This window comes from Aquila chrysaetos, chromosome 5 (genome assembly GCF_900496995.4).
Source record: "Aquila chrysaetos chrysaetos chromosome 5, bAquChr1.4, whole genome shotgun sequence".
Taxonomy (NCBI): domain Eukaryota; kingdom Metazoa; phylum Chordata; class Aves; order Accipitriformes; family Accipitridae; genus Aquila; species Aquila chrysaetos.
This window is the reverse complement of record NC_044008.1, coordinates 27,851,714-27,872,992: the sequence shown is the minus strand read 5'-3', so window position 1 is coordinate 27,872,992 and position 21,279 is coordinate 27,851,714. Positions and strand designations below refer to the sequence as shown.

Sequence of the window (21,279 nt, the reverse complement as noted above, 5' to 3'; positions counted from 1 at the left end):
CAGTGGCTTTAAAATGTTTTCCTTCCTCCTGCTTGAGCTGCCTCCCTGCCCAGCGTGCTGGCTTTCTTGGGTACTGGATGGTGGTATGTATTGTCTCAAACTGGGCATCTGTTGCAGAAGCCGGGTACTAAAAGTTAGGTGCCCAAAGGTAGAAATGCTCAAATTCTTGCTGTGCTGTGAAGGTGCCAGAAGGGCCAATCATGCAGCAAGGGGCCCAGATACCAGCCCTGGGGTTTGGGATGCCGTCACGCTGCCTTTTCCCAGGTAAGGCAGTACATCCAGTTATAACGCAGGATGTGTCAGTCAGATTATAAGAGGTACGAGAATGTGACCGGTTATGATTTTCCTTAAAGAAGAAAGGTGCCATGTGTTTCGACTCCACCAAGCGTCCTGTTCGTCTGCAGCCCTGAGGAAGGGGTCGGTTAAGTTAAAGTCACGTTCCAGGAGCGTAGATCTGCTGGAGGCTGGCAGAGCGCTCACAACAGAAGTCTTCGGTACGCGCTGCCTGTGAGCTACAGCCTCTGCCGCCCGCCTGTCTGGGTACACGTGCTGTTCCTGAACCTGTGCCTGGCAAACGGCAACGGCGTGCTTCCAGTATTGCTGGAGCTGTTCTTCCCGTCCCAGCAGTCTGTCTTAACCCGGTGAAAACTCCTGAGGGTGCTGCACCAAATGCCTCTGTGGCCCTTTTGTTAATAACCTGCCATTGGTATGGTGACCTAGCACCTCTTTCTCCTGTCTGTTGGTCTAACTGTGCAGTAATAACTTCCACATAATTTGGTAATTAGGGGAAGAGGTTTGGAAAAGGAGTAAGTTAATTACAAAATAAATCAATATTCAAAAGGTGAACAGATTTTTTTTTTGCTGTGACACTTAAGGTTAATAGCTGCACAAGCAACTAGAGTAGAAATCTGAGCTTTCAAGAGCCACTAGCAGTTTTAAACTAAGTAGCAGGAAGAAGAATCTTGCTTGCTTCCTTTCCTTTTATGTGACGCTGCATTGTTAAACCGGCTTTCAGGTGCTGTAAAACGGGTAAGCTTTGCAAGTCTTTCACTTCACTGTAAAAATAGGAACATGAGGTAGCAAAACATGATTGGCCAAAAACCAGTGGTGGTTAAAGACTCCAAAGTTCAGATACTCGACTGGAAGATTTCTGAACAATAGTGGTGTTAGAAATCTTGAAATCCTTGAATGGAAATCAAAAGCTCATCTTCCTTTTTATTTGACAGTGTGGCAGGATCAGCTGCATCTCGCCTGTACGTGGCAGGACAGAGACTTGTCTGCTCCGAAAGAAATTGTTAATGATAAAGATTATCCTTCCTCTCCAAGTTCTTTTAGGGCTTTGGTATTAGTAGTATTAAGGTAGATACTAGGAAAAGTTAAATCTTCCTTGCTGGATCTTAACCTCTTTTTATCTTAGCTGTGGGCATACAGAACAGCTTGTTCCCATTTTCTTTGCAACACGTTTTATGTATTTGAAGAGTGTCTCCAGACTGTGTAGCTTTTAGGCTAAAGACTAAATCCAGCAACTCTAATTTCTACATGAAATCTGATCCTCCAAGTCATTTCTCTACATCCTGCTTTTTGGTTTCTGTTCATTTTGAGAAGCTTGTTTTTCTCTGCATATTGTTTGTTTCGGTCCGTGTGATATTGCAGGCTATCTTGATATCAACAGAGTACTTGGATTTCCTTTTGCTAGAATCTTGCCTTGAATGCTATAATATTCTCTAGTATTGTCTTCATCAGTAATTAGATTTCTGTTATAATTTTAAAGCCCATGCTAAATTAAGGAGGGGAAAAAAACCCCAACCAACCACTGATAGGTATGCGTGCCTGATGTTATCCTTCTCTACTGACAAAGGAGGCACTGGGAGTGTACAAAAATGAGACTTTTCTGTATCCTAATGATGTGGACCAGCCAGCAAATGGATTCTGAGCTAAGAGCATCCTGGAATGAAGGGTCAAGGGCTGCTGTGGACTCATCCAGGGTGATGAGCTGGATCCTTGTTATCTGGGATATTTCTGCCAACAGCAGGCAGTTTGTTCAGCAGCACCTTGTAGGCATTGGTGTCAGTCAAAACTGAGGAGGTGAAATGCGCCACCCTCTCTTCTGCTAGGGAGGACATAATATGCTTTTTTTTTCCTACCTTTTTTCTGTGAAGGAAAAGGAATCAATCATCAGTCAGAGTTGACAAGGCAGCCTAAGCTAGGGGTCCGGGAGGAGAACTTGGTACTCTTTTCAGAAGCACTGAAGCGCATCTGACCTCTCCTGCCGTGCACCGGTGAAGACTGGATGGAAGCTGGTGTAACGTCCATGCAAGCATTTTCCATGTGTCCCAACAGTTCTGTGTGTGGGGATAGGTAGTATCTCCCACCAAGCTAGCCAGAACTTCTCACAGAGTATCAGAAATACCTGTCTTATTCAAGAGCCTATTTAAAGTTCCTGTAGGTATGTTGTGAGTATGAAGAGTCCTTTAGCTGTCACAGATGCCAGGAGCCAGCTCAACTGCAGAAGACTAGACCTGAGAGATGCTGCTAAGAAAGTAAATGCCATATGCTCATGAGGAACTGAAGTGCTGCTCCTGTGCCAGGGCTTTGCTGCAAGGCAAAGGCAGACGCTGCTACACAGCTGATTCTCTGGGTGCAAAAGAACCTGTTAAAGTCAGTAATGAGTATGTGTCCTGTCCCAGTTCATTACTAAACTTAGTGAGCCATCATCTTCCATTTAACAAATTGTCTGCCTCTTCTTAGCTCTTTCAGCTGGATGCTGTGGGCCTTGCAGTCCTACCAGCAGTTGGTGTGACCAGAGTTACTCTACCTGAATGTAAATGAAGAAGGTAGAGAGTGCCAGTACGTAATTTCCCAAAGAATAAACCCAGCTACCTGATACTTCACCCTCCTGATAATATCCTTCCAGACAAGTAAAGTGGCTACCCAAATTGTAGCTGCTGACGCAGTGTGGTAACCCAGTGCCCGGTGTCAAAACACAGGTGATGACAAGGTTGAGAAACAGGGTGGTAGCAGATGCAACCTTGGCAATCCCACAATCAAGCATTATTGTTCTAGGAAAAATCAAAGTTACCAACAAAGTAATGGACCCAGTGAAAGGGGTTCCAAGGTTATAGATAACAGTGGATTTTCACTGCAGATGATGATGGGTTTGCTACAGTCACGTGGCCATCTTTGGTGGTGGAGATCACCATAGAAGACGAAAACATGGGAGCAGCAACCGTTACTGTGTCCTTTGCTCAGAACCTCTCGTAGTCTTGATGAAATCGTAAGGAAAAAACCCTTCAGTATGGCTATTTGTGCCTGCCAGCAAGGCTAGGAAATGCGGAGGGGAACAAATGGAAGTGTATAGGTGAAGCTCCCTGCTTACCCACGAGGGTTTTCATCTTGTCCTTCTTCCCTGCTGCCGCGCAGAGCAACTGATTCAGTCAGCAGGATGAAGACAAACTGGCTTCTTTAGCTGCGCTGATTGTCTCTAAACAGAAAGTGAAGTGAGCTGATGCTGGAGTCAAATGTAAATGAGGATTCATCAGATGTGTGTTTGTCTGGAACCCAGATGGGACAGAAGAATTCCTGCTGGAGCAGCAGAGGGGAAGGTACGCCATTAAAACTAATTAGCCAGAGCAGACGGGCTAGCCTGTAGGAGGGGGGTTCCTAAGGATTTAAAGTGTCCTGAGCACAGAAGATAGAAGTGCAAAATAGAAAAGATAAAGGCTTTGGGAACAGTCTATATCTCAGGATGGAGAAGGCCTAACAGCTAATTTTCTGGGGGCTGGGAAGGCAAGAAAAATACCCAAATATCTCTAGTAAAAACAATGAGGTAAGCAGAAGAAAGTCTTCCCTTCCTTTCTGAAAATGGCTAAATAGCAGAGGCAGGAATAAAACAAGTCCTGTTTCTAAGGGACAGCGTGTGGAAAGGGCAGGGTATATTGAGAAGGGAAGGAACTGAACTCTCGCGGGCGCGCAGAGCACCCCTGATGCTGGGCAAGTCACCTCTGTCGCGCCTATCGCGGCAGGGAGGGCAGCGCAAGCCGCCCTTGTGTGATCGCGTTCGGCAAAGAGAACGAGTCTGAGAGAAAGAGCTTTAGAGAGATACTGACGTCTCACAAGTCTGTACCTGTATAAAGCTCCGGTGTAAGTACTACTATGTTCCGTTTATGTATTCAGAGCCATTGCAGAGCGGTTTGGTGCCAGGGCTGAGCCTGCTGCCCTGACCTTGGTGCCTCCTCCCAGCCGCCGCAGCACTCTGCTCAGCCTACAGCTGCACAGCCACCACCCCTTTCCCCACACAGCAGCAGCTGCTGGGATTTAGGAGAGTTTTGTTTCTATTTAATGCTCCTTAAAATCCTCCTTTGCTATGGGTCTGCTCATGTGTCTCACCTTGGGGCGTGCAAGCCCAGAGAAGCCCAGATTTGCAGAAGCGCTTGCTGTTTCAAACTGATGTCAGGCTGGAGTTCAGCAAGTATGATGTCATGAGTATTCAGCAATGCACAAGATCCCGTATTAGTGACTATATTTAGTGTTATTCCTTCTCCATCACAGCTTTCTGTCTGCAAAAGAGATTATGGAAGAAGTTCATGTGAAGTCCTTGGTACTGTAGTGGCAAGTGTCATGAAAGAAGCCATCAGGGAATGAATAATACTGTATCTATAGCAGGATTTCAATAATAGGTAGTAAATGGGGCCGGGGATATGTACTGAATAACGGGAGCGCAGGTATCAACTGGCGCTTGAGTACAAACACACGTTGTTCTCAACAAGCCGGTGGGGTATGTGGGAAATGCACGGTGTCTTCTGGGGCTGCAGGCACTCACCTCGCCCCTGCGTGTACAACAGCCTCGGCTAAGGCTGTCCAGTTTTGCTCGGCTGGGCAGTAAATTCAGAGCTGTATGATAAGAGATAAGTGGGATATAAGCTAGCTTATGACGGGTAAAGTAATTTTACTTTGGGCTTACCAACACTAGCAGGCGTGAGAAGGAAGAGAATCTTCTCAGACCAGACAGGACTCCATCGCCTTACTCTTCTGTGTTCTTCACAATCAGAAGGAGGCAGAAATACAAAAATGTTATATAAAAGCATATCTATAATGTGGAATTCACCTAGGTCTGAGTTTGACTGAAGAGCACAATCTGAATAATGTAGAAGAAAAGAGATATGAACTATTGAGATTAACATTAATGAGCTATTCAGATTAATACTAAGAGGGGAAGGAAGGCTTACTGGAAATCTATGAAATTTCTTCTTGAAACATGGTTCAGGTAACAAATGTGAGCATCCCACTTCAACGCGAGGCATGAAGTTGGCACCAGCAATTAACACTGAACTTTGTTTCAGGACGTTGGGCAACCCAGGTGCCTGTACCAGTGGCAAGCTCCATTCTCTCTTTCCTGGACCCACGACCTGCCCACGCAGGGGCTGAGCCAGGCGGCAGGGTCTGTCAGCTCCTGCCAACTGAACAAACAAGAAATGTTTTACAGACGAGGGCTGCGTTCCCCAGCCACCTCGGAAGTGAGGAACTTTGCCCGTGGGGTTATTCTGCTGCTTCATGAGCATGTAGAGCGTGGATTAGCTTAAGTTTCAGGCCAGGCTTGCTCTGAAATGTCACTTTTGCAGCCAGGCCACTTTTACTCAAGAAATGGCCATCGTGGTTTTTCCTTTCCAGAACTCTCTTTCTCCTTAATGGACTACATCAGGGTTATCAACAAGGCTTTCTGTTTAAGCAGAGATTCTGGGGTACATTTTCTCGCTGCACATCAGCAAAATATGTTCCTCCTTTTTCCACAATATTACAACATAAATATAGTGAGGTAACTGTAATTTGGGATAGCGATTGCACCGTTACTAAAAGAGGAGGCAGGATGGACTGAATGAAAGGATGCTGTCACAGAGGAATTTGGATGTGAAGACCGACTGCTGGGTGCAGAAGAGAGAATGCCGTGAACCAGCAAGAATATAGATCAAGCAAAACAGACTGAAGAGCAGCAAAGGAGGGAAGAAAGCAGGGTATGATGAAGCTGACATGTAAGACGGGCAATTGTTCTGTAGCCCGAATTTAAAGAGAAGGGCTCATGGAGACCTTCATCTGTGGAGAGGGAAAGAAGATGGGGGCTCCACAGTCTGCAGGGAGAGGTTTTCTCAGCAATGATGTTCTGGATGGATGTGAAAAGGCGAGACGAGCAGGCCAAGGAGGAAAGAATTGCGTCAGGCAAGGCAAAAGGGTATTTTGGTACTTGATTTTGCAAGGGTTTAACAAGATTTGGCTCCGGAGCCAGATCTAGCTGTGATATAAGGAAATTGTGTGCCATTTGGATGCTACCTGCTTCCATGGCAGAGGATGTGCTGCTTGCTCCATCCCCATCTGCCTACAGTCAGAGCGGTTCTTATCCTCCAGAATAGTTGCCAGCCTCAAGCAGCAATAATTATCTGTACGTGACCCAGCACTGTGACTGCTCAATTTCCTCATCTGAATTTCTGGAGATTAAGTAAAATGTAACTGTCAGTGGATTTCTGTGTTTCTACCGATATGTAGCTGGTAAAGATGCCGTGTTGACAAATGATAGGGGAAAAATAAACTATGCTCTGCTAATTGCAGATTTCCGAGGAGAGGAGTCGAGACCTTTTTCTCTCTTAAAAAGGTTTGTTTATTAAATATAGTATCAACGCTCAGCAAATTAAAGACCACTCTCAACATCTTTTTTCTTAAGAAAAAAAAGAACAAGATACTAGACATCTCCTGCACCCACAAATGCCTCTCCTTAAAAAAAAAAAAAGCAGAGTTACTATTTGGCTTCAGTCTGAGGCATGGATGTGGGGAGCTGAGCTCTTGTACTTTTCCTTAACCTAAATAGGGGACGGAGAAACCAGCGCTGGTTCCCTCCGGGCTTTTCGCCATCTGTCTCTGCCTCCCCGTTTCTCCCACAGCCTTGTTTGCCTCCCGTGATGTACAGAACATGTGTGGATACAGATGTCAGACTCTGACTTGCCGAGAGCTTTTTTTTGACCAGGGGCTAACCTCGCAGCTCGCATGAGTCCCTGATGAATCCTAACCATGTACTGTCTTGTACTGACGTGTCTTGGTCCACCACCTGATTTTGATAAAGGATCATCATAAAATGCCTCAACGAATGTGTGTGTCCACCTACTTCATAAAGATATATAAGTGTTACTGGGGGAAATGTCCATGGATTTAAAAAAAAAAAAAATTCAGTATGCTTTAGCAAATGTGCGTGTTTGGGATGGGCCCCTCTGCCCCACACTGACGCCTAAGTGTGCTGATGGTCAGGGTGGAATTCCCTTTTAAAAATTCAATTTTTAGGGAGAAAAGTAATTTGTTAGGCAAAAAAGCAAAAGAAGAAAGCAGGTTTGGGGCTGTTTGGGGTGTTTTTTAATGTTTGTTTGGGGGTTTCCTTTTTTTTTTCTGGTTAAGATTTATTTTGAACACTACCTGAAAATACTGAAACAGTGCTCTGATTTGCACCAACTATTTGGTAACACCTTTCTTTGCCCCGTCTTTGCATTGACATCTGATTCTTAACTGAGCCAGTTCTAACTCAGTTTTTGTGACTTCTCTTGCAATTAAGGCAGCTTGTTGGTTGATTTTCTTGTCAGTAAAGATCTTAAAACGACTTTCAGTCTTTCCTCCCTCCCCTACAACAGCCCAGACGTGTTCTACATCACCCTGTTTTCTGGCAGAGTCCCCATGGCCATGGACAACCCCGTGGGTTAGGGGAGTTTGCCGTCTCTTTTTTTTCCTCCATCCTTCTTCGGTTTAAGCAGGTCTCTGGGAATCTGAAGATGCAGCTCCCTCAAACTCAGCTCCCATGCTTTCTGAACTGATCAAACAGGCAGAGCTTCATCCCCGTGTTCCCACCTTCATACTGCCTTGGAAGTAATAAGGAAGGCAATTTTTTTAAGCTTTTTGACAAGTGGTACTCGAGGCATGTGAATGCTTATGTGACTTTTCCTCATTAGTAATGGTGGCATATTTTTAAATATTACAGTCTTCCTTTAAGTTGAAGGCTATTGCTATAATACCGTAATATCTCACTTTCAAGATGGGGAACAGAAACTTCAGTCTGGACACACTGTTCAGAAGTCTGTAGTTGCATACTTTTGAAATATCTTTGTTTTAATGAAAATACATTGATTAAATTGTAAATTAAGCGTGAATTTTTATTTCAGTCTTTCTTAGCGTATTTTCAGTTCTCCAGACTGTGACTAAGGACCATGTGCTTTAGCTGAAAACAGATTTTCATATGTGTTTTTAAGCCATTTTATTCAGACGTTGGTATGTCTGAAAAGTGCTGGGTATGGGATCCCATGAACTCTCCTCCAGTGCTTTCACTCGCGTTGGCACGCTGTCTTTCACCATCACTGATTTCAGTTTAGACTGCCATCTCCAGTTCATCCCTGATATTGTTTATGATGCATCTGATGTGTTTAATAGGTGCGCTATATGCATATGTATTTATGTGTATTATAGATAGACATGTAGATATATGCATGCATGCATACATATATATATTGTTGTTTAATATGTATCTAGATTAAAAGGTGTTGGGCATAACACTGCTTAGCTGGATTCAATTGCTAACCAGGCATCAGCTGAAGGGCAGGGGGATGTCTGGCTCCTTTGAACCAAGCTGACAACGTTGCCCAGCGCTCACAGAGGTCCGGAGCCGATGTGGGTCTTGTTCGTGCCCTTTCTGAGCGTCCTCGACAAACGTGCCTGGCCGTCTCTCGGCTGCCAAGAAACCTGATGCAATCCTATTTTGTAGCTGGGCTCCAAGGGGATTCTACATTGTGGGCCTAGAAAAAGTTATTGATCTCTGAAATGTTCAGACGGAAGATATTTTAAGGTTTATTTAAAAAAAAACCCAAACCAACATTAAAAACCCCAGTACTTTAGATCTTGACCCATAAAAACATCGGGTGGGCAGAATATTCAAACTAGACTTTTGCTGCATAGTGGTCCCATCTATTCTTTCTTACTTGCCAGGACCCAAGTTCAAGAGCATGCATTTCTTCTGGAAAAAAACAGTAATTTCACTGTACCTCATATTTAGTAACTGTCATTGCTTCTACTTCCTGATTTCATTTAGCAAAGTCATCAACAGTCGTATGAGAAACTAGGAACCCTGGACTCGGTTTATGGCAAACAAATTAGTAGTGTTCGCACTTACAGGTATTATTTTGGGGTAGGAACTGGGGTACCTGCGGGGTTGTGTGAGAAAACACTTAAATGAGTGAGATAATTGAGTGGAAAATCTTAACAGAAAGGTAAAAGACTCTTTTCAAAATAATTTTTGTCCAATGATCACTTCAGCTGTATTCTGTTATGTCTTGACTTAGCAAACACATGTTTTAAGGCTTTGCATTAATACGTGGCACTCCTTTGGAACAGAACTGAAAGAGGAGAGATAATTTGTGTTAAACAGAGCCTGAACTGTGAACTTGTCTTGAATGTCAGCTTAGGTGCTTCTTTAGCAGGGACAACAGGAATGTAATTTGTCATATGAGTGCACCAAGCTAGTCATGAGTCAAGATATCGTAATGGGTAATTGCTCTTCACCTCATGCAAACATTTGGGTTTGGATACATGCTTTTTCTTTTTCTTCTCCTTTTTCTCCTTTTTTTTCTTTTTCTTTTCCTTTTTTTTTCTTTTTCTTTTCCCTTTTCCCTTTTCTTTTCCTTTTTTTCTTTTCTTTTCCTTTTTCTTTTTCTTTTCCTTTTTCTTTTTCTTTTCTTTTCTTTTCCTTTTCCTTTTCCTTTCTCTTTTCCTTTCTCTTTTCCTTTTTCTTCTTAACTTTTGTGTGTAGCACCCGATGGGAAATCCATTGGAATGTGCTACTGGGAGCCTGAAGAGCTGGACTCCACTGGCAGCTTGGTTTTTAAATACTTTATGCTCACTGTAAAAACATTGGAGATCCAGGAGTGAAATGCATACAATTACTGCAAAATATTAATAACTGCTGTAATTCCAGGGGAAGAAGAAACAGTGGTGCTTAGAGGAAGACAGGCATAAAATTAATAACTGTGCTTTAAACGGGCACAGTTCACAGCATTTTGATCTTCTAGTAATACAGGGGCTACAAAGAAAGCACAGCTGAAGAAACCAACACAGTCCACTCCCATCTTTCAATAAAGCACAGCTTAATAGAATGAAAAGTTGTTTAAAAAAAAAAAATTAAAAAGTCCCATAAACCACCTCTGTCTTTCATACATAAAAGGAATTGATCATAGTTAGTTTTATAATACAAGCAATAATCTGAAAATTAAAATATGTAGAGGAACATTTATGAAAATGAAACAATTGCTTAGTGTTTTGCATTTTTTACTAATACATAAGGGAACATGAGGTGAGTATTTTGATTTATAAATAACTGCATGATGGAATAATATTGACTTTTTTCAGACGTGACTTATGTGTTAAGTATTTCTTGCCTTTATAACTGGAAGGGGAAGCTGAAATATTTGAAATGTGGTTTTCTTTGGTATGTAATTAAACTATAAATGACCTTTTTGTAGTTAATCTGTATCTTCTAATTTTAAAAGTTTTGTGATTTATTAGCAGGAAAAACTTCCGCCAGTCTTGCACCCTTAATCAGAAGATCCTGTCACCATCGAATGCTCCAGACACAGCCAGCGTTCCCCATCCAGCTTCAAGTCCCATAGCATAATCTGGAAGAACAAACGTGGTGCCTTTGCTACTGTGAGAAGGTATCAGTTTGTACAGCTACAGATTTATTTTGGTTTAATGCCTTTAGGTGTTGTAAACATTCTGGGAAAGCTGGTATGTTTTTCGCCATGATGACTTTTTCATTGGCAGACTAGAAAATCCCAGGACAGAGTAGCTATTACCAGTTGGAAAAATTCTCCTGGATTTTTTGTCCTTTTGGTACTGCTCAGGAAATACTACCTGTTTCTTAAAATGCTGGGAAGTATTATCCCCCTCGATACAGATTGTGGAAACACAGGAGAAATCCAAACAAATTGCAATATTCGGTGTGTGTCTATGTGACTGTAACCTGCGTAACATCAAAAAAAGCAGGGATTGGTTATGTTAACTGACTTCTGAATTTTTGTCACATTCCGTTGACAAATCCTGTTTCACAAAGAAACACCTCATCGAGAGAGTCATGGAAGAAGAAAAATGTATTTCACAAAAGTACAATTTTATGAAGATTATGCTTTATCGACACTATTTTAATGAGACACGTGTATTTCTCGGCCCATGTAGTATCTTCCCGGGGGGCGAGGGGGGGGGGGGGTGTAAGTTTTACACTTCAGGACTCTGCTGGGCATTGTCCACAGAAATACACACGCACAAAAATTCGTGGCTTTACGCCCGTGGTATTATCCTAGCAAGACGCTTAGGCGAGTAAACTGCAAAAAAAAAAACAACCCAAAAACATCCTGCATGAGCCCTTTTTAGGCTTAAAAATCCCGTTGCGTGGTGAAAACACCGCCTGAAATTCTTGTTCAAAACCGTAAAGACGTGAAAGGAGTTGCGCGGCGGTTTTTTGTCTTTTTTTTTCTCCTCCCCCCCCCCCCCCGCAGCCCTCTCGGTGTTTCCCCGCGTTTCATCATGCGGCTGCCGCCGGCGGGGGGGGGGCCGAGCGCGGCCGGGGGCAGGTCCGGAGCTGGCACCGCAGCGCGGCCCCGCCGTTCCCCCGTCCTCACCCGCTCCTCCCCGGCTTTGGGGACCGCCGGCCGGCGTTTCTGGGCTCCAAAGCAGGAGCGGGACCGGGGGGGGGGTGGCCGAGCCGAGCCGAGCCGAGCCGCGCCCCGCGGCGGGCGGTGCAGTGGGGGAGCCGGGAAGGGGAGAGCCGAGCCGGGGAGGCGTGAATCATCCCGCAAATACACGCTGAGAGGTTGTGGCAGCAGAGAGCAGGGTTTGGGTTGTGTGTTTTGCCTTTTTTTTTTTTTTTTTTTTTTTTTTTCCCCCTCTCCTCCAAAAACATGGCTGAAGCTGGGACGGGCTTTTTGGAACAGCTGAAATCTTGCATCGTCTGGTCCTGGACTTATCTCTGGACGCTGTGGTTCTTCATCATGCTCTTCCTGGTCTACATCTTAAGGGTGCCCTTGAAGATCAATGATAATTTAACCACAGGTAGGGTGCCGTCATCGCCCCCCCCCCCCCCCCCCTTCCCCGGTGCTCTTCTCCGCGGGCAGACCGCTCGTCCCCTTCCCACGGGGGGCGGCGGAGCCGCCCCCCGTGGGAAGGGGACGAGGGGTCTGCCCGGGGGGGTCTTGGCACTGGAGCTTCTCTGTCTCCCCTTTTTACGCTGGGAGTTTCGGGAAAGAAGTTCAAAATGATTTCAGGAGCGTATAGGGGAGACTGCGGTCGTGCCCCTGGCTGAAGCTCGGAGGAGGTTGCAACTTTCTGGAGTTGGGTTTCACGCTGGGCTTTTCGCTGAAGGAGTCAACAGGCTGATTTTTTGACTCGCAGGCTGTTTGAGGGGGGGAAAAAAAAAAAAAAAAAAATGACACGTTTGGTTTTCAAGTAGCGGCTGAAGCTGTTTATACCGGTTTTACCGGGTAAAGAGCGAAACTGCCGTTTAGCCCCGCAATGTCATGCTTTTTCTGTACTTTCGAGAATAACTGAGAATTCCAGGGGCTTGAGCAAAAATGTGCGGCTTGTTCAATTCACAAGCCTAAGTCAGGAGCAGCCACGAGTAGTTTACATCTCCTGTGCGCCTGGTCTCAATTCATTTCCCTAACAGGCTTATCTTGGATGTAGGCTGAGTAAGTATGTAAATACAGACCCATCTTCGGTTGCGGGGCAGTTCGTTCTCTCAGGGAGCTTTCTTAGGAGCAGGTGGCATATGCGCGTTTGAGGGATTTGAAAGGAAGATTGTATTTGTGGAAAATTCTTGGTTTCTTTGAAGGATAAAAAAGGACGTTGGTTATTATGGGGAGCGTGCTTGTATTCGGGGAGTATTCGGAGTGGAATTAATACCTCTTCCTGTACAATTTATATTATACTCAAGCATTTTTTTAACAGGATTAAGGCTTTTATTACGTTTCTGATAAAAATTAGATATCGGCTTATTCTTCTGAATGATAATAAATAATGAGCATAAAAGTTTGCTGGAAGATTATCACCATTGCAATGGACTTTGCTTTAACTGTTAAGACTCACTAAGGTATTATGCCACTACTATACTGAATCAGCAGTAACTTATGTGGTGTTAGCCAGTCTGAATTGGGCAGTTATGTCTTTATCTTGAAATTGCTTATTTTTCCTTCCTATCTACTGTGATCATTTACTTTTTTTCCCCCCACACTGGAGAAGACTGTTTGTTTTGGGGGCAGACGAGATGTAACCCTTGCGGCATCCCTGCTGCTGGGAAAGCTGAATGTTATCTGAGTGCTTTTCGCCCCTCTTTCTGGCCTGTTCTCATTTGATAAGCCTTTGGCAAATCCGGCATCAAAGAGGAATTTAAAAAAAAAAAAAAAAAATTCAGCATACTGCAATTTTCACTTTAAGCGTAAACACAATTAAAAATGATTTTTAAATACTATTTTGGTCAAATTTTCTCAGTATGTCTTTGAACAAGTATGCTGTTTCTTTTGTCATTGCTGCACGCTGATTAGAACAGGATATAATTCTTGTTGCTTGATTCTTAATAATTTATGTAATGCATATGTCCCAGATAAACATTGCAGGCCATGGCTGTCAAGCAAAAATGTCAGAATGCTTTATATTATCATTTTCAATACTGGAAAAAAATTGCAGGCAACCATCTGTGACCTAATCAATCTCCTCAGGTTTCTTCTTGAGTTTGAAAGAACTAATTCGTGATGCACTTTCTCATTTGAAATGTTACTCCAGCCATCTTCAGCTGAGTCATCTTGGTTTTCGTTGAAATGTCCCAAAATGCAAGTAAAATGACAGTATGAAATCTGTAAATGGGAGAGATTTTCACAGCTGTGTGTTTTAAGCACTGAGGGGGTTAAAAAGACTGAAGAAATTACCAGTAAGTCCCAAAGTGCCTGATGAAAATTAGTTACCAGGGGAGAACAATAGGCACAATATGGCCTTTATGCATCATCTGTTCCTAAATGGGGTTTATTAAAAAATCAGCACTGATGATAATATGAGGTTGTTTGGTTTTGTTTTGTTTTTCAGAGCTTTTGTGAATGGATTAAAACCAATCTGATTTATTGTGGACCCCCCCCCCCCCCCAATCGATCACAATAGGATACTGTCATTGGTTTAAGGTTGCTCATAAAGTACCACAGCAACTGGCTCCAGATGTGATACCAATCAAATATATCTATCTCAGTAATGTGAAAATAAAAGCATAAATGTTGCTAATAAACCTTCTGCATGACGTAAAGAAATAATAAGGTGATTAAAAACAATGACCGGGCATTTTCCCAGAACAAGCTGCTTCTGTTGGTGAGTTGAGGTCAAACAAACTGGTTTTCAGAACCACCAGGCGCAGGCTTAGACAGCCGGTAAGAGAAATGCAGTTCCGCAGGTATGATTGGCACGTCACGAAGTAGTGAATTAAAAAGGTTTTAGATATTTAGATCAGACACCTTAACCCAAGTCCACAGTGGGCTGGTGCACAGTGATATGAAGGATTAGTGTGGCATGTAAGGGAGAGTGCCTACCAGAGGGACTGGTGCTTCGTACTGCTGTGTGATTTTGTTTTTCCATGCCTGATGTCAGTATTTTTAAAAGGAAGTGGAAGAGCTGGAGAAGATAGTGGAAAAATGATTTAAGGGCTGGAGAGAAGCATCAGAATAAGACATTTTGCTTGGGGGGTGATTAGATTACAGTAAGGAGGTATTGTCATGGTGGGGGGGAAATAAGTGGCCTTTTAATCATGAAAAGAATAATAAGAATTGATGATTGGAAGCAGAGGGCAAACTCGATTTAGTTGTAATCAGGCATCAATTTTTAACAAAACGTGGATCAGCTGCTAAAGGAACCTTGGGGTTTGCCATGTCTGAAAGTCTTCAAATCAGATGGCAACATACGAGTCACTGGTGTTCCTACAGCCTTAAATCGGTTTTCAGCCAGGGGTCGGGCAGTGGGCTGTGCAGCGGCGGCGGTCAGAGTAATTACGGATGGTCTCGCCAAATAGTCCCGTGGTCACTTCTAGCGGTAAGTTTTATTAAGATGAAGCGTGGGGCCTTTTTTCCCCCTCTTTTGATGTCGTACAGGTGTGCACGCCCCGACCGTTTGGTGGCTCTGGTAGTGCAAGTCAGTCGTCCTGTGTGTTTCATTGGGCTTCCAGGCTTGAAAGTCCTCGCCGTTTGGGGCGAGCGTAGTTTCAATATCCTCAGTGGAGTACATTGCTGTGATGCAGTCAAAGGGAAATCTAGTCTGTCATATAAAAATATTAATGTTAAATCCAATTGTGGTGTTTCATGTTTTTTTTTCATTTTGTTGAAGCTTGATGGGCAAATCAAATCATAAAATCCTTTATGAATAGGAGTGTTTGAACTGTTCTAACTGTACTGTACCATTAGCCAGGAAGCAAGAGAGAAGACTTAATATGCCAGGCTAAAATATTAAATACAGAGTGAGTAGTTGAGGAAGCGGATGTTATCATCTTATTCCAAAATAATTAAAATAAACATGATTATTTTATATAACATGCTGTATTTTCCTCCCATGTTGGCACTTGCACAATTTCTGAATGCCACACTAATCTGAACTAAGACACACCTCTTCTAAAAATGTGCAGCCCTGCTTGTTTTTCCTGATATAACAGTTTGGCTTTCCAGTCATATCCTAAGAAGGAAAGAGTCCCAGAAGTTAAACAGTTTCTGATGATTTTGTTTATCCTTTCAAAGCGCAACAGAAGGATGGATTTAATAACTGGCTTGTGACGAGGCAGGCAGGAGGAAACCTTTGGGTTGCTGAGGGTAGAGAAATCGGAAAAAACCTGATTTCCTAGCAGTGTAAATAATAAATATATGGGTATGAGCTCTGGGTTGAATCCGTCTCTGTCGGTGTCTGTAGCGTATCCTGCCGGGCCCCTGAGGTCAGCAAGCCCGGGAGAACCGCAGCTGGAGGAGGAAAACCACGTCACCTTGGTGAGGAGCTGGTGGCCGTGACAAAGTTGTGTTCTTGAGGAACACGGTGTCTTTCTTCATTACGATTTATGATGATGATGATGATGATGACATTCCCACTGAAATAATTACCTAGGGTTATAATTAATGGGGGATTTGTGACCATGTAATAGGTCCCTCTTAAAGCCCAGAAACACGGCGCACGGTGCCAGCCGCCTGGAGAGGGGCAGAAGGTGGCTGATGTGCAGCGGCGCTCGCGGCACCGGCCAACACCAGATCGCTCGCTCGCCGGCGGGGTTTGTGCGCGCGTGGGCCGGAGGACGGAGCAGACGTGTTGGAAGTGCCTCCTCTGCTCCCTGCGCGATTGGGGTAACAACGCTTTCTCTTCATCCCAGAGTCTCTCTGAAGACACAAAACCGGCGAGGTTTTTAGGCAGGCAGACGCTGCGGTGGTCTGGTCCACCTCAGGTGCGTCCGCTGCACAGGCTTCGCTAAGCAAAGCGCTCGGACCGCTCCTGTCTCACTGAGCCCTCATTTTACGAAAACTATCCAGTGTTTAACCGTGCGGGAAAGCTGGGTGTGATTCTATAAGCAGAAATACTGCGGGAGAGGAAGAGATGGAGCACGCCTGTCGGGTTTAGGCTGTGCTGTCTTTTAGGATGGTGGGTGCTGTCAGTGAAGCTCATCTCGTCTTTCTGATCCTCCCTTTCTGGGCTTCCTGACCTTGCCCATACCGGGCGCCGGTGCAACGTGCGCCAGTAGGTTGCAGTGCGAGAAATAAGTAACTTTTCATTCCCGTGGTCTCAAATTCAAGCAGCAGCAGAAAATATTTGCCCGTTATTAAAATTTAACTAACGGTCACTTTTTTCCTGCTGGTGATATTTGGCCATCTGGAGCTGCGTGTGCGCAGAGCTACGGTGATAAACCGCCCTTAGGGCAGAAGGTTTTTTTGGGGGTCTGGATGCCTGGGGGTTTGTCCTCCCCGGGCCAGGGAGCACGGCCGCGGGCGCTGGTGCCGGTTCATCATGAAGGTTGGAAAGCATTAACCTGACGAAGGCCAGGGAGCTTCAAATGGATTAAAAATGAGTGAACAGCTTATTTCTTGTGAGAAGAACTGAAGGACAGTTACTTTTACGTTTGCGGTCTTGGTGGTAGTTGCTTGGCCTTCTTTCAAAGTCATCTGCCATCGCTGTGATGGGTTTCCCTGTAAGCATCTACCGCATGGGCTACAGAAGTGAGTGTGGTGGCGTGTCCACGGAAAACCTGGAGCAAAACTCTGATGCCACCAAAAGGAGATGGAAGAACTCTTAACTCCCTGCAAGTGTAGATTTTTTTTTTTTTTTTTTTTTTTTGGTATGAACTTCCCTGTTGAAAGTAAGATTTTATACACATGACCACTTCTGGCAAGGTCAGCATTAATTCTGCATGCGGATTTCACAGAATCAGTTATGTATGGGTAGTTTGCCCATTGACCCCAAATCACTTGTCTTAATTTTTGCATTTCTCAGAATGTAAATGAAGTCTTTCCTATATACTGTTCTTATTTTCTGCAGTTCTAATGGAATTAAAGTAAACAGTGTTTTGTTTACTGTTAACCTCCCTCTTCAGTTGTATCAGTTACAGCACCGTGAAGCACTCATAGTGGCTCCCGAGCCTCCAGACAGGGTTTGGATGTTAAAGGTTTCTTCAGTCTGCCTTTTTGGGTTTTGCAAAAAAATTAGTTGTTACCTGGATATAGGCTAATATTCAAGAGGTTATTATAAAACAGATTTTAACCATTTTAAGCACGTGTATTTTCAGCATGGTACGCTTGGAAACTCTCCCTTTAATTTTTATGGGAAAGAATATGATGTGCATGAAAGTAGTGCGTTATTTTTGACAAAAGTCTTTATAGATGAAACTTGGGATTCTCGTGGGGGGAAAAGCCCTAACAAAACTTGTTAGATCAATTCCCAATGGACGCAGTGTACAATGATACTCGTTTTCTACGATTTTGGCATTTCTTCATGAGTTTGATTTTTTGAATGAGCTTAATTTTTGCAGTCAGCATCAAATGCAGGAAACTGAGTGAAGTTTGTAGCAAATGCAAGGTTTTCAGAAAATACTTCTTTAAGAAATTGACTTTCATACTACAAAAGCTTTAGAAGATTTGCAGCCAGTATTTCAGGGGAAATGTTTAAGCTAGAGCCTTCAGAATAATATTTGATAAAATCTTGAGTGAGCTTACTGTAATGCTGGCTAATACGCAACTACGGAGTTGTACTGCCAGCTTCTAACTGAAGGCTAATGTCCTCCGTGTTCTGATGAAAATCTTAAGAAGTGCTCCTAAAACTGCATATATGTAGTGGCATTTTCCCAAAGTGGCCACTGAGTACCCAGATGAATTCAGCCCAAAGGAACATAAGCCCCATTGTTGACAGAGGTCGTAGGTCCTGTTTGTCTGAGTGGCCACGAAAATACTACGATTCTAAATTCAAGGAAAAATTTAAAATAGATTTGGTTTTGTGGTTATTTTGTAAACAAAGCAAATGCAAAAATCTAGATCATAAATTTGCATTTGTGAAAGATGCAAGAAGTGCTAAGTAGTGTCAGTGCCTAAAGGACTGAAAAGAGAGAAATACGTAATTCTGTGCCAAAGCTCTATGTTAAGTGAAAGACAGAAGGGCGTGATGCCTGCCTTGAGAGCAACACGTAGCAGGAATTAGGAAGGTGATGTTGGATAAAACACGCATTTTGGGGGGGATGGCATGCCTGTGTTTTAAAATGGATTCTGAAATCTGGAGCATCTCTGAGTGGAACTATGCAGAGTCTAGCAAAAACACATCGCTAGCGTAAGGAAGCTCGAACTCTTTAATCACAGAGAAGCTACAGAAGCGACTTGACGGTAGCTAAGGAGTAAGAGCTTTAATCTAGTTGACAAACATATAGTGAGCTTCCTAGCTATCTGGAGTTAAAATGCATATGTTATACTTGGCAGAATTGGGGCCAAATCATCTGCGGTCTGAAGAAGCAGCCTGGCTGTGAGACATGCTGCGTGCAATGCCCTCACTTTAATAAAAACAAAGAGTTGAGAGGTGGTTGCTAACGTTGTAAACTATATGGTGGGAAGAAAATAGCAGGTACTAAAGTAGCCTTCAATATAGGGGAGACAAATCTCACAAAAATGGGTGGCTGCAAGCTGAATCCAGAGGAATTTGCACGCAAAGTATGTTTTTAAAGGAGATTTTTGAAGATGTGTGTGTTTGGGCTCAACTGCTATGGCAAGCGATGCTATGGCTTTGCAGCTTTGGCTATCGTGGTATTAAGACTGTCAGTGTGGTGAGGATTGCCAAGCTCAGTAGTGGGGGAACTGGGAGGGAAATCTAATGGCCCGTGATAAACAGGAGAGCTGACTAGTAAAAACCCTATCATGCTGAGCTTTAAAACAAAACCAACACCCAGCTGGAAGCGATGGCTGAGGGTGTGCAGGTGCGTTGTGCAAGCAGGGAGGCTCCGATCGTCGTCCCTGGATGTGCCAGGACTTCTGTGCATGTGCCAGACCACCGTCCCCACGGACTCCAACGTTTCTGTGCGTAGCTCGGTCAGCTGGCACCCTCTGTGCTTAAGGGTGAGTTATTTGTCTTGTTGGCAAGTGGTAAAGCAAATAAAACCACTTAAGCGGTGACTTAGGCTGGATGACCGAGCAGTTTCTTCTGGACTGAAATCGACAGAAATGAACAACACTGTCAGAAAAGGATGAAGATGCAATCTTTCGTGCAGCAGTCGCAACAAGTCAGGAGTCAGCTTTTTTATAACAAGGCTAGTTGTTAAGAAGATATTTTACATTTAACAAAATAAGGCCCTACTCCAGACATTTGTTGGTATGTCGAATACAAATGAGAGTTATGTTGAACTGTACAGGGAGAACTAAGGCACAGGGAAATGAGACCCCGATCCTGCAAATCTTTAATGGCATGGTTTGTTCTGCAAGCATAGGTCCAGGGGTTGACTGCAAAGGTAATTAATTCGCATGAACTCTTAACGACTGGAGCCTAAATAGTTTACCAAGGTACTGCAGGAAACCTGTAGCTAAACTGGGGATAGAGTCTCCAGTCTCTTCAGTCCAAAGGCAGTTTTCCCTCTTGTGATTTGATGGACTGTGAGGTGCCTGTGGGGAATGTTACTCCTCTGTTGGCTGTTAAAGGGGGTGTCTGAAGGCCCCTTCCACCTGTTTTTAAATTAGCTCTTTGTGGCACTGGAGGCATCTATTGAAAGATTGCGTTATAAGCCCCAGCTCGTCCTCGTGTCTGTGAAGTGTCATGTGGACCAGTGATGCTGTGTAAATACTAATGAGTGGAAGTTGCTTTGTAAACTCCCAGCACAGGCTAATTGGATTTTTTTTGTGTTTCTTAGTTGGGCACTGCAGAAGGGCAACCGATTTTAACACCAAGAACACTAAGCTTAAGCAACGATAATGCGTTTAAAGACCAGAGTTAATGTCGTGCTTTCAGCAGACAGAACAAACAAGTTGTTACTGTTAAGCCTGAGGAAAAGACCTAAATTCAAAGTCCAAATCAAATCTCGCCAGCTGCTAAGAGAAGACAAAGATTTATTATTGTGGAGTCTAAACTGGAGATTTATCACTGCGGTAGATTCAATGCTTAAGTGATTAAGTGCACTTAAATATACCAATTAGAAGGATGAAAGCTATAGGGCAAAAATGAAATGCAGTCATTGTAAGATTCCTCTTCTGTACAGTGTGCCAACTGCAACCATGAGATTTAATTTCCAGCTCACTTTCTAGAAATAAACTTGGCTTATTAAATGTCAGGCCTGTTAGGTTGATATGTTAGGTCTTGTGCTCAGCAGCAAGACACACAGAGATCAGATTTAAAGCACAAGAAATGTTATCATCGTCGTTGTTTTATTTTGTAAGGCTGCCATTCCTTTCTCAAGAAAACATGCTTGTAACCTGAGAGTGCCATAGATGTTGATCTTCACATAACTACGTGTTTTGATGGCACTGCCTGTATGTTTTATGCTGAGGACTGAAAATTGTTCACAGCGTGGCTTGGTCTGGAGTAAGGTTATATGATCCACTAACGCGCTTGATCTTCCATGGGAAATTTCTCTTGCTATTTTTAATTCCAAAGTGAACTTGATAGCAGCGTACCCAGCCGGTATGTTTTACACAAATCTCGGCTTAGAGTGCCAGACTAGTCATTTCCTCAGTTTTTGGAGAGAAGGTTAAACGAGAC

General features: G+C 43.7%; 1 protein-coding gene across 6 annotated transcripts in view; it reads left to right on the top strand.

The window, feature by feature from the left end:
• Window positions 1-11,844: 11,844 nt before the first annotated feature.
• The window catches only part of ST7 (suppression of tumorigenicity 7), a 156,085-nt gene continuing 146,650 nt past the window's right edge, over window positions 11,845-21,279 (top strand). For 2 of the 6 annotated variants that reach the window (XR_005932366.1, XR_003923422.2), the window contains exon 1: window positions 11,845-12,117. Coding sequence is in view for 4 of the 6 variants with exons in the window: in XM_041123434.1 (XP_040979368.1) it covers window positions 11,967-12,117 (151 nt within the window). In the remaining 2 variants the exon portion in view is untranslated. Of the gene's footprint in view, window positions 12,118-12,481; window positions 12,753-15,074; window positions 15,127-21,279 lie in introns of those variants that run through there. The other 4 variants (XM_041123434.1, XM_030014623.2, XM_030014626.2 and 1 more) reach the window with 4 other exon arrangements.